This window comes from Seriola dumerili, unplaced genomic scaffold, assembly GCF_002260705.1.
Source record: "Seriola dumerili isolate Sdu_G_001 unplaced genomic scaffold, Sdu_1.0 BDQW01003310.1, whole genome shotgun sequence".
NCBI lineage: Eukaryota > Metazoa > Chordata > Actinopteri > Carangiformes > Carangidae > Seriola > Seriola dumerili.
The window spans coordinates 112,371-127,025 of NW_019177565.1; the positions used below are offsets into that span (position 1 = coordinate 112,371).

The 14,655-nt window shown below is 41.3% G+C and overlaps 1 protein-coding gene across 1 annotated transcript; it reads left to right on the forward strand.

The window, feature by feature from the left end:
• Positions 1-541: 541 nt before the first annotated feature.
• ssr1 (signal sequence receptor subunit 1) lies at positions 542-9,502 on the forward strand. The gene is made up of 9 exons (XM_022769527.1): positions 542-705; positions 2,495-2,628; positions 3,353-3,449; positions 3,539-3,642; positions 3,752-3,910; positions 4,382-4,458; positions 4,550-4,628; positions 4,806-4,899; positions 7,230-9,502. The coding sequence occupies exons 1-9, from the start codon at positions 636-638 to the stop codon at positions 7,295-7,297; spliced, it is 882 nt and encodes a 293-aa protein (XP_022625248.1). The 5' UTR covers positions 542-635; the 3' UTR covers positions 7,298-9,502.
• The last annotated feature ends 5,153 nt before the right edge of the window (positions 9,503-14,655 follow it).

The window sequence follows — 14,655 nt, forward strand, 5'->3', positions numbered from 1 at the left end:
ACTGTGTTTATGACAACATTAATGTAAATTGACACAAAATTCAAAGACATTCAAAGGTGTTAGTTTCTGTCGTAATCAAAGACTGGTCACTCGTGTTTCCGGCCCTTTATTTTGACATTTCCGTTTTGGTATCCATGTGTAACGGGTTTTTTCTTCTTACTTGATAATTATCCGTTTTAGATTAGAAGAGGAGATTTAAATGTTACATAGTGAGGAAAGGTTGTCGGTCGAGCAGCAATCATGGAATAAAATTTTTTTATACTGCTTTTCGGAACAGCATTCAGTTCCGGTGTTGTGTCGAAATCTGTTTCTTCATCGATTTTTGTTTCCTCTTGAACCTAAACCAAAATATATCCCCAATCCAAACGAGTCGTGTTTTGAAGTGGTTCACCTCAACCTAGTCGCTTGCTAACTACATTTAGTTATCTCCACGACGCCTAACCGTCACCTAACAAGGTGCGACAGACAGCGGCAGTGGTGACACAATTCGACGGGGACACATTTCACCACAGCACCCACTGCTCAGTGTCTTTTGCGCATGCGTGGTAGGGATCGTAACGGAAGCTGCACGGCGTCGCACACAGCCTGGCTGTCTGACCGACACTGAATGAAAGCGCACTGATTTCGACTTCAAGATGATGAAATTTCTACCCAAACTGCTGCTGCTAGCGCTGTTAGCCTTCCCGGCGACTATCCTCATCAAAGGTAAGACTTTGTTACGGCCGCTGGCGGTGACGAAGAAAAAAAAGAAGAGTGCTTAATTAGCTATTTGGCGTTGACATGCTAGTGTTAGCAGCTAGCTAGCTAGCAGCTGTGGGGGAAAAACAGGCCGTTCCGCTTTTTGACATGTGCTAGCTGAAAGTAACTGGATATAAAATTGAGAGGCCTTTTCATAATACGTGTTAATGTTTTGAACTATTCCCTTAAAGCGTTTCATTCTGCGAATGCCTTGTTTTCGTCGTATGTGGTTTAGTGTTAGCTGCATGTATGCAGTTTGTCTACCTGCTTAGACTGACGTGTCCTTACTGTTAGCCGTTAGCCTGGAAGCTAATTTGCCTTGCTAACGTTTTAATTGTCACTCAGCAGCTTTCTGGATATATAACAAGTTAAACTCATTATTAATGTAATCTGAACACCCCAGTCACCACATACAATATCGACAGTTATCAATAAACACTTTAGCTGTAGTAAATTTGATAATGCCACTTTTATTAGGCTAGCTCACATAGCAGGTACAGACGTCTCACTGGCTGGGTTATATTGAATGTATATTATTTCAACAGACACATCTTTAATTGGAATCAAAACGCCTTTAGTATTCTGAACTTTATTATTTTCCTAATAGTTATTTGTGCAGGATGTGGCTGTGGGGCTGAAGGGGAGGGACCTACATGACTGAAAAGTTATAATGAAACCATATTTAATGAGTAAAAATGGTTTTAATATAATGTACAAGGCCTTTATAATTTATTTAATTGATGGAACTGTGCAGTAGGAGTGGACAGTGTGAATAAAATGTTTTATTATGGTATCTGTAATTGCATACTTAAATTTCATGCAAGACTGACATGTTCTGATAAAGTAGATTTGACAGGAAATCAATGGAGGATTTGTTCAGTGATAAAATATCAAGGCACCTATGTCAGTTTTTGGAGCATAGAGCTACAGTTGTCCTGTGCTACAACAAACATTTTCCAAAATTTAATTAACTTTATTTTGAATTCTACAAGCAATCCCAGTGTTTCCAAATTCACACTCAGTATCCATCTTATCAGCTACACCTGGCTTAAACTACTGCAGTGTAATACAATAAGCCCTGAAATCTGTCTCCATGGTGACAGAGAGATGTTGATTCAACTCTCTAAAACAGAAGCTGTAACTTGTGCTGCTTTATAATAGCTTTTTACCGAGAGGCATTTCTAATATTTAGTCTTCCCTCATCAGTATCAAAATATTAAACACTTTGCAACTTTCATGAAGGTTGTAGGATTTATAGCAGGACTGTTGTATTGGAGTGCATTCATTTTAAACACATTGACTTAATAAACTGGCGTCTGAGACCAATGGTAAATTGAATTTTGTCAAAATATGTCAAACAAAACCCGTGTAAAATTTCTAATTGATGTAACTTATGATAAAACCTCTCATATATAAAACCATGAAGGAGGATTTGAGTGACTCTAAAAGCTACGATGAGTGATCTTCTCATTCAGAAGTTCTTTTTACATAATACTAACATTTGAAATTTTAAGTCAAATTCTCCTTTGACTCCTTAGTCCTACCCCCCAACATATTTTTCGTGTGGAAACACATTGAACCACAGAAGAACATTACAGCTTTGCTGTTAGTTTTGTGACCTGTTTACTGCCTTGCAGTACCTGCTCTGCAGGTGTGTTTGGATGAGCAGAAGTTTGTTGCTGCTGGAATTCAATATTGTAAAAATATTAAAGAGCTCTCCAAAAAAACTCAAGACCCCTCTCTCCCCACCCACCAGGGCCGGTGGTGAGTGCCCAGGATCTGACAGAGGATGAGGAGGCTGAGGCCGTGGATGAAGACGTTGTGGATGATGTGACAGCTGAGGATGAAGACGACGAGGCGGAAGTGGAAGATGATGAGAATGCAGAATTGGTGAGCGACTAAGCGATTACACCAGGGACAAAATATCCTCAAATAATCAATAAATGTTCTCTTTCAACACATTATTGGTCCCCTATTACACTGACAGAGTTTTGTAGTTTGGTTAAACATATTTTAGTTTTTTGTTTTTGCTGTTTTTAAAAACACTGAGGGTCCAACTGTCCATCACAATTCTCCCAAAAGCTCAAGTTCAGTAACTTAAGTGTCTAGTTTTGTGTGACCAACAGAATCCAAATATATTCAATACACTGTGACAGAAGACAAAGAAAACCAGAGAATATTCACATTTACAAAACTAGAACCTGTGAAATTTCTGCTTCAAAATGACTTAAATGATTAATCCATTATCTAAAGTAATTTTCTGTCGATCAGCTAATTGGTTAACCAACTGATTGTTCCAGTTGTGTTCAATGATACAGCACATGATGGAACTGTTTGTAACATTCCCACACACAACAGTCACTTTCCTCATTTGTATTTTGGGGCTGGTAACGAAGAATCAGCTGCTGGTGTTTAAGGTTACGCCCAGACTTCAGCTCCCACCCAGCAGCGTCTCTTGTGCACAGATTAGAGCGGATTATTTGACAGACAGGCGGTTCATCAGATAAGAGTCTTTGTGTTTCTCTGTTTTGTATCATTATAAGTGGAATATCGTTGGGTTTTGGTTTGTTGTTAATGATGACTTATTGACTTGAAGCTTCGTGTCTCTGTCTAGACGGAGGAAAAAGAAGATGAAGAGGAAGAAGCGCTGGTTGGAGAGGTGAAGGCTTCCCCCAACGCTGACACCACCATCCTGTTCGTCAAAGGAGAAGGTAACAGTCAGTGGAGAGTGAACTGTTGTTGCTCTGTGACAGTGCCGTAGTCAGAACCTCGTCTGATCCACGTCCCTGTTTCTCTCCAGACTTCCCAGCCAACAACATTGTCAAGTTCCTGCTCGGCTTCACCAACAAAGGACCAGAGAACTTCATGGTGGAGTCTCTGGATGCTTCTTTCCGTTACCCACAGGTACAGAAACGATTCCACACCCGCTCAGACTTCTGTCAAATGAAAAGACGTGTTCAGGTTCATGGTTCAGCTCGCAGCAGTCTAACCTGGTTCTCTTGGTCCTGGTCAGGATTACCAGTTCTACATCCAGAACTTCACCGCTCTGCAGCTGGGCATCGTGGTTCCTCCCAGCAGACAGGCCACCTTCGAGTACTCCTTCATCCCCGCTGAGCCGATGGGAGGGCGGCCATTCGGCCTCGTCATCAACCTCAACTACAAGGACAGCAGTGTAAGGAGGAGGGGGAGGGGCTGTGGGCTCTCGCAGGTGTTGTCAAGGAGATGCCTTTGTGTGTCTGTTCTTAGACTTCATAAGAATTAAAAATATATTTTCACCGTGGATCATGAATCCTGCCTCACTGATCAGACGGTTCAGGATTTAAATCTTTTAGATATTTGACTTTATTTAGAAGCTTTGTGTTAAACTCCTGTGGTTCATCACAAACAGGAAGTGTTTGTTAAATAAAGTCTCATAATTAGAGTTGGTTTGTCAGAGACGATGAAGACGAGTTCACCAGTGAGTGAAGAAGAAGTAGAAGTAACCTGCTGACCTCTGACCTCTGTCTCTGCTGTCTGCTTCTTCTTCTTTCTCTTCCGTTTCCCTGTGTTGTTCCCTTTTCTCTTCACCTTTTCTTTCTCCCTATCTTCTCTCCCTGATTTTCCTCCTTCACTTTTCCCACTTCCTGTCTCTTCCTCTCTGTAGGGAAACATTTTCCAGGACGCCGTGTTCAACCAGACGGTCACCATCACTGAGAAAGAGGACGGCTTAGACGGAGAGACGTGAGTGATCTTCTTCTTCTTCTCTGCTCATTTATTTGTGTGGTTTTGTTTGTTCGCTCTTATTTACTCGTCCTCTTCTTCTTCCTCTCAGCATCTTCATGTACGTCTTCCTGTCCGGCCTCGGGCTGCTCGTCGTCGTCGGCCTTCACCAGCTGCTGGAGTCCAGGAAGGTACAGTTGAAGTATTATGTTTATTAATCTGGAAAAGTTTAATTATGTAGCACTGAAACATTCACCTGCTGCAGCCTCGTCCGTCTCTGTCACTGTTGTAAAGTAAACACTGTGTGTGTGTGTGTGTGTGTGTGTGTGTGTGTGTGTGTGTGTGTGTGTTTGTGTGTGCGTGTGCAGAGGAGGCGTCCAGCTCCAAAGGTTGAGATGGGAACTTCGAGCCACAACGACGTCGACCTGAGCTGGATCCCTCAGGAAACCCTGAACCAGATCAGTACGTACAGCTCACGTCCTGCACTCACACACCTCTCACAGCTCGGCCGCCAGCTGTTTTCAACACCTGTATTTCACACAGACCACACCCACACCAGCTGCTACACCTCTGTGGAATATAAGGTCAACACACACTGTACTGACTGCGACAGGTTTGTGAGGAGTCTGAGTCTGAGTCACATTAGATTGTAGCTGCCACTTTTACATTTTATATTTCAACTGAAGAACCAAAGTTCCAACCTGTTTGTGAAGCAGGAACGTTCATGTTTTCTGTGCCATCACTTCACTATAAACTTCCAGGGATCGACACCTGCCTCTTAAACACGACTGTATTCAGGTGTTTGACTCTGACTTGACGTCTCATGATACAAATCTTCCTGTTTCCTTATTTGAATCACATATTATCAAAACCACAAAAACCTCAAAATATCTTTTTAAAAATCTATTTCATCTATTTAACCCAAATATTAAAACGATGCATCTTTTGCACTAAAGTCATTATCTTGTTTGCACATGTTGGCATCTTGTATTTATTGATCTCAGGGAAACCTTTCAGACTTTATTCTATTTAGGAAATGCACTGAACTTTAACACTTAATATTTTGAGCATTTTCCAAAAAAGGTGAAAAAATATTTTACAAAATTACTGAAAATCACCGTAAAACACTGAAACTTTCAGAACGTCCTTCGATGTTTGTTTCCTCACTGAATGAGCTGATGTGTATGTGCAGGTGTCTCCTGTTCTCTTCCTGCTTCACCTGTTTTCTGAATGACCTTTAACCTTCACTGTGCATGAGGATCACTCACCTTCTCCTTTTCTTTTTTCTCTCTCTTCCTTCCTCGCTGTCGCGCTTTCCTGCGTCTTCAGTGCAGAGTCGCAGAGGTGAGGTCTGCTTCCTGTCGTGTGGATGTGTGTGTCGCAAAACGCAGAGCTGTCTGCGCTCTTTACTCTGACTCAAGTCGACATGCAGCGCTGCTGTATGCTCTCAGATGGATGATGATGATGATGCACTGAGTGTGTTATCCTTGATCTCTGTAAATCGGCTCCCTCTCCTGAACGGTGCAGATGCTCTGATCAAAGTGTGGAAGTGGAAAATATTTTTAGACGAAGTACCAACAAAGTTTTGTCCCTTACATTGAAAACACATGAAGAAGAGATGTTTTAATGGCCACCCTGAACAGGAGGAATGATTTAATCAAGTGCATGAGAATATTGTTTTAAAGTTGTGAACTTGTCCCTTAAACTCAGTCTGAGAGAAAACAGTCAGAGCTTCTCTTCCTCCAGTGACTATAAAGTTTAAAACAGTGTAATGTTCATTTGAACAGTTTAATCTGAAGCTTCTGTACAGGTGTGGCCCGCCCACACAGGTGTGGCCCGCCCACACAGGTGATTTCACTTCTCTGTTTGCATGAACAGACTGTGTTTTGTTTTGTTGCATCTGCTTCAGTCTCTGAACCTTCTCTGTCCAGGAAGTGGTTCAGTGAAATGATTTGGTTTTAGACGTTTGGTGACAGACGGTCCAATCACAGAACTAGTTACTAATAGGTAACACATGAGCCAACCAGGAACAGGCTTGTGCTCGTCAGTCACATGATCTTGTTTCCTAGTTGTTTTGTTCTTTGTGGTATTTTGTTCTCTGGATTGAAGAGTGGAAAGTAACTGGAGCTGCTGGAAACCGTCAGAACGACTGTGCTGAGGCTGATGTATGTAACAATAAATCAGCTGTTAGTCATTTTTCTTTCCTACAACACAAAGTATAAACAAACCTTTTTGATGAAGAACATTTTACAGTGTAAAACTCGTCTTCAGCGCCTCAGCGCTCTCTGCTGGGCAAACTAATGTTGACACTTTCTAAATAGCCTCAAACCTCATTTGCTATTTCTGTTCTGCAGTTTCCAGTTAGTGACCAACACACACACACACACACACACACACACACTGTAAATAATTCAGTTGGACTCAGTTCATGCAGGTTGAGTGATGGAGCAGAATATCTATTATTCAATGAAACTTTACAGCTCAACTATCTGCTGGACTTTAAAGAGAATGTCATTAAATTATTAAACATCACTGATTATCAATCAGTGATGAATCTTCACCTGGAATGAAACAGAATCTCTGTAGGAAAGATTTTTTTTTTTTTGTAAATAACAAATTGAACATATATAAATTGTTTTCACTAAACTCAGTCTCATAATTAACATTTAATAAATTTAACCTCATTAAAAGAGAATGACACTAACGGTGTTTGGATCTGACAGATTCTGGTCTTCAGACGTTTGTTTGTCAGATAAAATCCGTCTCTCACTCTGTTTTCTTTCTCTCTCCAGACAAAGCGTCTCCAAGAAGATCTCCTCGCAAAAGGAGCCAGAAACGCTCGGCCGGCTCCGACGAGTGACGGGCGCCCGACACCACGGCGACAAAACTCCACCCACCTGTCTATGTAAAAAGGAGGAGGAGGAGGAGGAGGGCTGCGAGCGCCACGTCAAGCGCACGCTCTCCTCTCCACTGAGAAACTTTGATCAGTGCCAAGCACAGCAACGGCTGGCTCTACTTTCAGCTTAAAAACTGTTCCCCACACACACACACACACACACACACACACACACACACACACACACACACACACCACAGCCCTTTTTGTGTAACGATTTGTTTTGTGTGGCGGGAGGGAGAGAATCATCCGTGAACAGGTGTGTTGGTTTCTGAGGCACGAGGACGTCTGTTAAAACCTCCGTGAGAGAACTGCTGATATTTTCATTGAGACAGTTTGATTGTTGTTTTTGTGTGTTTGTTTTTTATTACCTCTCACTGTGGTGTAGGGCTGAAACCATTAGTGGATTAATTGATCTACAGAAAATGAATCGGCAACAATCTTTGTAATTTTTCAAGAAGAAACTGCCAATCATGACTCACCTCGGCTCTTTTCATTCTTCTTCATGTTGTCGACCATAGCTGATGAATTGACTGTGTCTTTCAGATTAATTGATAATGAGAGAACTGGTTAGTTGCGGCCCTATGGTAGCCATGGTAACGGTAACAGATGCAGTTGGTTTTTGTTTTGCAGGGTTTTTTTCAGTGTAGTTTTGCGTGCGTGGATTCTGTCGGCACATGTTGGATTTTTGTGGAGAGCGTCCGTTCTCGTCCGGCTGCTCCATCATCCTCCTCCTCCTTCTTCTTCTTCTTCTGTCCTTTCTTTGCTCGTTTCATGGCACAGATCCTGAGTGTGTCCGCTGTCACAGATTCACACACTACTGACGCTTGGTGCCGTCCGTCTGTTAAACTGCAGCAGTGTCCAGATCTCCTGCCGACCGCTGGACGAACAACAGTGTTTATTTTTGATTCGTAGAGGAAGTCGGCGACGGTAACGTAGTTTTCAAACCAAGAAAATGTGAATTAAACGCAGAAGGAGATTACAGGAACATAAACACTCAATAGTAATCGTTGTGTGTAGTGATGGCACGATCAGTGTGTGGAGCTGCACGACCTCCTTAACATCCAGGTCTTAAAAACACAAACGCTTTGGCCTCCAGGTGTTGAAGTTGTGTGAAATCTGATGTTGAGCCACTAAAAATGGACATGATCTGTATTTATCTGTTATTCAGATTTACTGATTTCCTCTTGTACATTTGAATTTGTCATATTTAGGAAGGAAAATGGATTGTTGAACCCAGTGACCATCAGTCCTCTGTGATACCGGTTTGAACATCCTTGGGGTTTTACTTTGACTCTGGGAAACTAATGGAAGTTTTTCACTAAACGAATCAGAGTGTAGCATCGTAACATTTGTGATGCGGCCGTGAACGTTTCAGATCTGTGGATGTGGAATAAGTGAAGGGCGGGAGCGTAGCAGCAGAGTGGAGGAGCGAGGTGTCGGATATAAACCTGCCCTTTAACCCCGACACGCTAAATTTAAACTCCCCGTGTCGGCAGCGGAGTGAGTGTGAAGGTTGCAGCAGAAATCCCTGAACCCTCGACGGTGCCTGTTTTCTACTTCTCTGTTTTGTAAATTCGTTTACGTCTTCTCTCCTCAAGCAGCTTGTTTCAAAATTAGAAAAATAATTTACCGAATGGATAATTTGAGTTGTCTTTTTCTTTTTTCCGTTGGATTGTAAAAATGTTGAACTGGCTGAAGCACTGGTGTAAATACTGGCTGATGGATGCTGAGGCGAGGGAAATTACCGAGCTAATTTATTTGAGTAACAGACTGGGCTTAATGGGGGGGTTTGTATACTGTATTTCTTTGTTTTACCACTAGGGGGCAGCACTGACTGACTGCAGGCCTCCTGTGCTGCGCTCGTGTTATTTACATTGAGGCTTTGTGGTTCTGTGAGTAACTGCCCTCAGAGTTTGGACCTGAAATTCTTACACGTCCTTTAATTTCTGCAGAAATATCAAAAATAAAAAAACCAGCAGGAACAGGAAACACGGTCTGACCTTTAATAACCTGCTGAGGCTCGTTGATACCACTCGTTTACCACAGAGAGCTGAGCTGATGAGTTGTTTTTTTTCTAAAATGATGGGGCTGACATTCATAGATACAAGCTTATACTTTTATTTGCTTTTAAATGTGCAGGAAAATAAACTTTGATGATTTGCTGTAGGTCAGCTGCTTCATGAGTGTTTTTATTCTCCATTCAAAATCATTTCTGTGTCATGAACAGTTGATAAATAGATACTTTATTTATCCCCTAGGGGAAATTCAAAATAGAAAGATGTTACTGTAAAAATGTCAAAGTATCTGGTATTTTAAAAACTTTAAAAACCAAGAAAAGTTTAGTAAGATCAGAGTAAAATGAAGATTATTGAAAACAAATGCAGTAAAAGTACAAAATAAAAAGAAGATTGAACTCTTAAAACAATTTATTGATCTTGATATTTTATGTCACAATTATGACATTTTGATTTTCCATTGAACATCACACTTCCTGCTAAAATGAAAAGTTTTCAACCACATAAGCTGCTGATTCCTGCTGCTGCCGTCACATCATTTCATATTCATGTGAAACAAGAAGACAATCACATTAATGTTGCTCACTGAAAATGTTAGTAAGGTAAAACTAAAGCACTTTGTGTGACATTGTTTGAAAAGTGCGATACAAATAAAGTCTGATTGATAATCTTTATATAAAGAAGCAGAAAAGAGCTTTGACTGTTTTTACATCAGACTGTTTGACACAGTGTCTGTTGGTCCGGAGAAGCTGCCGCACTAGAAAGTGACACATTATTCCACCCGTGTTGTTCTCTGGCTGTTCTCCAATCAGATTGACTCCTCCCTCTGCAGGTGTTCTGTGGGAGGGGCTTCAGCACAAAGCCAGTGTAAAATTTCAAGCATGTTCAGAACCAGTTGTTTTTTTTTTCCCAGTGAAGCCGAACGAACAAAACGCTGAACAAACACTTCTGATTCACTTTGTGATGAAGGCAGAGAAACTGACGTCCAGGAAACTGCAGAGGGTCAGAGCTGTGTGTGTGTGTGTGTGTGTGTGTGTGTGTGTGTGTGTGTGTGTGTGTGTGTGTGTGTGTGTGTGTGTGTGTGTGTGTGTGTGTGTGTGTGTGTGTGTGTGTTATGTTTGTTATCCTGCTGAGTGTTAAAAAGCTCCACAGGCAAAAATAAAGAGTTGAAGTACAGATCTAGAGAGAGAGAGAGTGTTTACCTGAGTTACTGTTTCCAAGGAAACAAAGCTACTCTTCCCAGACACCAGTCACAAAGTGCTTCACAATCAAAATACATCAAATAAAAACAAAAGTAAAAACAGCAGATCAAATATAGAAGAGGAAGAACAGACGCGTTTCAGTTGCTTCTCAAAATCTAAAGATCTCTTGGCGGGAGACTGTTCGAGAGCTCAGGAGCCGTTTCCAAGGTGCACGCTGGACAATAACGTGCACAGTGCAGCAGCTCAAACATGAGGAAGTGTTCTTCACTAATCAGATGGAATCTGAATCACAGCGGAAGAAAAGAAAGGGATGTTTATTTGTGCAGCAGCTTTCAGCGGGGGGGGGGGGGTCAGAGTGATCTACAGCAGCAGTGGACCCTGACCCTGAAGGAAAGTAAAAACTAAACTTAAAGTTTTCCGCAGTAAAACGTCCTGAGACTGATCACTGATGTGACATTATCAGATTGTTAAGACTTAATGTAATTACTTTTTAATCACCCAACCTAGTGTCAGTAAATGTGACAGGTTGACTTAATGAGAGAGGAAAGTTCAGATTCACAAATCTGTTTTCTGTTTCTGGACTTTTCCCCAGTTTTTGCTGTTCTGGTGAAACATCAGATCATTTTACGTCTTTGGGCCTGAAACACTGAAATTAGTGAAGTTGTGTGAGAAGCTGCAGCTGAAACTACACACTGATTTCTAGTATTTTATTACCTCAACAAGTAACTAGAAACTATCGCAATGAAATACGTGCAGAGGATCAGAAAGTGCAAGATTTCCCATGAAAACGTCGTGGAATAGAAATAATACTCAAAATACTTGAGCTGATGCAAGTACGAGGCTGTCCAGATTTCGGAGGCCTGATTTGTGTCAGTATCAGTGAAATCAGATGAGGTTCAACTGATCATGGAACTTTAGTCTCTATTAAAAGCCTCACAGGTGAATCTGGGGCGTGTCAGATTGTAGATTTGGCGTTTTGTCCAAAATGTGATCAGTAAACAAACAACTGCTGCTTCCTGTTTCTACCTGAAAAGCGTCATTAAAGCAGATGAACAGGAGTGAAATCTGTCATCAGGTGAACAATCCAGACGTAATATCTGACTTTAAATTCCTCACATTGACTCTGTATCTGTTGACGCGCTGCAGTTGGTTGATATGTTGAAACGTTTAGATAAATGACGACGCCCTGCGAGGAGGAAATAAATGTCCTGCCTTTATTTTTAAGACGCCAGATGCAAAAGTTCAACGTTCACCAGTGAAAACCAAAGTCCGTGAAGCTGCACAGACGCTTAGATCCGCAGCGTGTTGGACCAGGATTTGTCTCGATGCAGGTCTCGACTCAAAGTGTCGGATCATCAGCTGCAAAGAAAAAGGTTTTTGACAAACCTGATGATTTACTGATCCACAGCTGGAGGCCGAGAGACGCAGGTAATGACCTTTACTCAGTCGTAGGAAACGGACTTTTAAAAGCTTTGTAAGACAAACGTCTGAAATACGAATAAATCAACTGTATGAATCTGAAAATAATAAGTGAAGAGCAGAAAATGCATCGCACACCTGCGTCCATGGTGCATTCAAGTGCTTTACTTTAGTCCAACTGTACTTTGTTCTGTAGAAACAGTCACGTTAAACATTCAACTACCAAACATTAGATTAAATAGTTCAAACCGATTCAACTGCAACAGTAAATTATTGTTTACATATTCATGAGACTTTCTTTTTGTTGATGTGTTTTTCATTCGATCTGAAAACGTCCTCGTGCCCTGAACCACCGTCCTGTTTATATCCCTCATCACGAGGTGACAGAGTCCACAGCTGCATGACTTCCCAGGATCCTCCCGCTCTGTTGTCACTGCAGCACAAGGGAAAGTTGCTTCAGTTAAAGTTCTGCAGAACTGGATTTTAAAAAATACTGAAGTATTCGGACGTACACGCGTTGTTGTATTGTTCCTACAGAACCTGATGACTCCGGATCAACCTGTAGAATATGATCCAAAGACTGAAGACATGGACATTAACACTCTGTTTTGTGTTGGTCGTGCTAAACACAGTAAACATTAAAACTAAATTAAAACCTTCAAACACAGACCTCAGATCAGATCAGTCTCTGGTGAAGAGTCTTCTGCCTCATCTTTATCTAACGTCTCCACCGTTAGGACACTGACAGTGTGATGAACGTCGTTACTGTCTTAGTAACTAAGTGGCTCTGGTTCAGGTGTGTTGTCGGTGTGAGGCTGGACATGAGGCTGGACATGAGGCTGGACATGAGGCTGTGTGACGGAGACGCCGCCGTGGAGCAGACGGCCGAGTCTGCAGCGTCCAGCTGCCGCAGAGACGCCGAGCGGCTCGACGCACCGGACTGCAGCTGTCATCAGCCGCCTGCAGAGTGAGACTTCACCCAACACTCACCAGCAACCAGAACGATGCTGCATTGTGTTTTACTCCTGACAACATGTGTCACTACAATTCACCTTCAGATTCATCTTTTAATCCGAAATATATATATATATGTGTCTCAGTGACGACAGGTGGTTGCTCCTGACGACCATCTACCTGCTGATGAAACACAATCAAAACCGCGAGCTGATCGATTTCAGCTTCAACTTGGAGCCTTCAGTCACAAAGTAAGATCACTTCACTTCTATCAACATTGAATTACCTGATTATTCCTGTGTGACATTATAACGTGTGTTGCCTTGTTCGGTGCAGACGTCAAACATGCTGAGCTTCACATTTCCTTTCAGACTGGTGTGTGTGAGGACGAGCAGCAAAGGATACGTCCCCACCTTCTAGACCCCGACACTAAGTTCACTGTTCATATCACAGCGGGTCGTGCTGTTCTTCAATCACACACACATGACATGAAATATGATCCTCAGGTTGTGAGGGTTAGGGAGACAGGCTAAGGGGAGTAGGTGGGGGAGGACAGAGAGGAGGGCTATTGTTGGAGGGGTTAACCCTAACCCTAACCCTAACCCTCTCTGATTTATTCATAATGAAAATAGAAACATCAGAAAAAGCTTAGGGTTAAGTTTGAGTGTGTTTGAGTGTCACATTTAATTTTCCGTTTTATTCCTGTTTAATTTCTGAAAGTCAAACAACTCGAATCACCAGCAACAATTATCACATTATATTTAGACATTAATGTTCCCGGAAAGGTCGTCATATGACAACAATGTCAGATGGCAAAGGAAAATCCTCCTATACGTTAAACATAAACACATGTGAGGTAGATGACCCACAGAAGAAAGAACAATGTTTCCTATTTCTTCTGTTGTTGTCAAGCTGTTTATTTTCTATAATCATGGGTGTACATATAGGTTGTTATTTACCTGTTTGTACATATTGTTTGGGTTTATGAGTCCAGCACTAATCTGACCACTCTGAGACATTCAGTCTTTGTTTTTTAGGAACAATGGAGAATATTTAAGAATCAATCTTAAAGGTTTAATTTGAGACAAGGACACGAGGAGCATTCACTCGTCATGGAAACATCCTGGAAAATGACATTAAATACCAAAATGTTCCTGAGAACAAAAGTCCTTAAAAAGCTTTATAATGAACAATCAGGTTGCTGCATTCAACTGTTTTCTGACTGTTTTCCGACTGTATGAATGTCTGGTTGGCGTTGGTCCCAGTGGGACCGGATCTGTAACCGTGCATCACAACATTGTTCCGTTGTAATGACTCTGTTTAAGTGTGTTTGTCTTTTTTTGGCAAAGCAAAAATAAAGTTTTTGAAATCTGATTTGAATCAAAATCTCCCTCTGAACTTTGGTGAGGTTTTAAATTATTTAAAATGGTTGAAATCTTAATAATAAAGTATCATAACACAGAAATGTTTAATTAAAAAATTATAAGCATCTTAAAAATAGAAGTTTCAATTTAGAAAAAATTATAACGATCTTAAAAATAGAACCCCCCCATCATTAGCAATGTTTTGGAAATGGCTGATTTTTACTTTTTACTGGCTGTAATATTCAGTGTTTTAATTTTATGACTCTTGACCTCAGGGTTTTGTGTGTGAACCTGTTGAACCTGTTTTTCACTGGGTTCAGTTAAGTTCTTTCAGCCACTCGATGATTTTATCTTGTTGTTTGGAT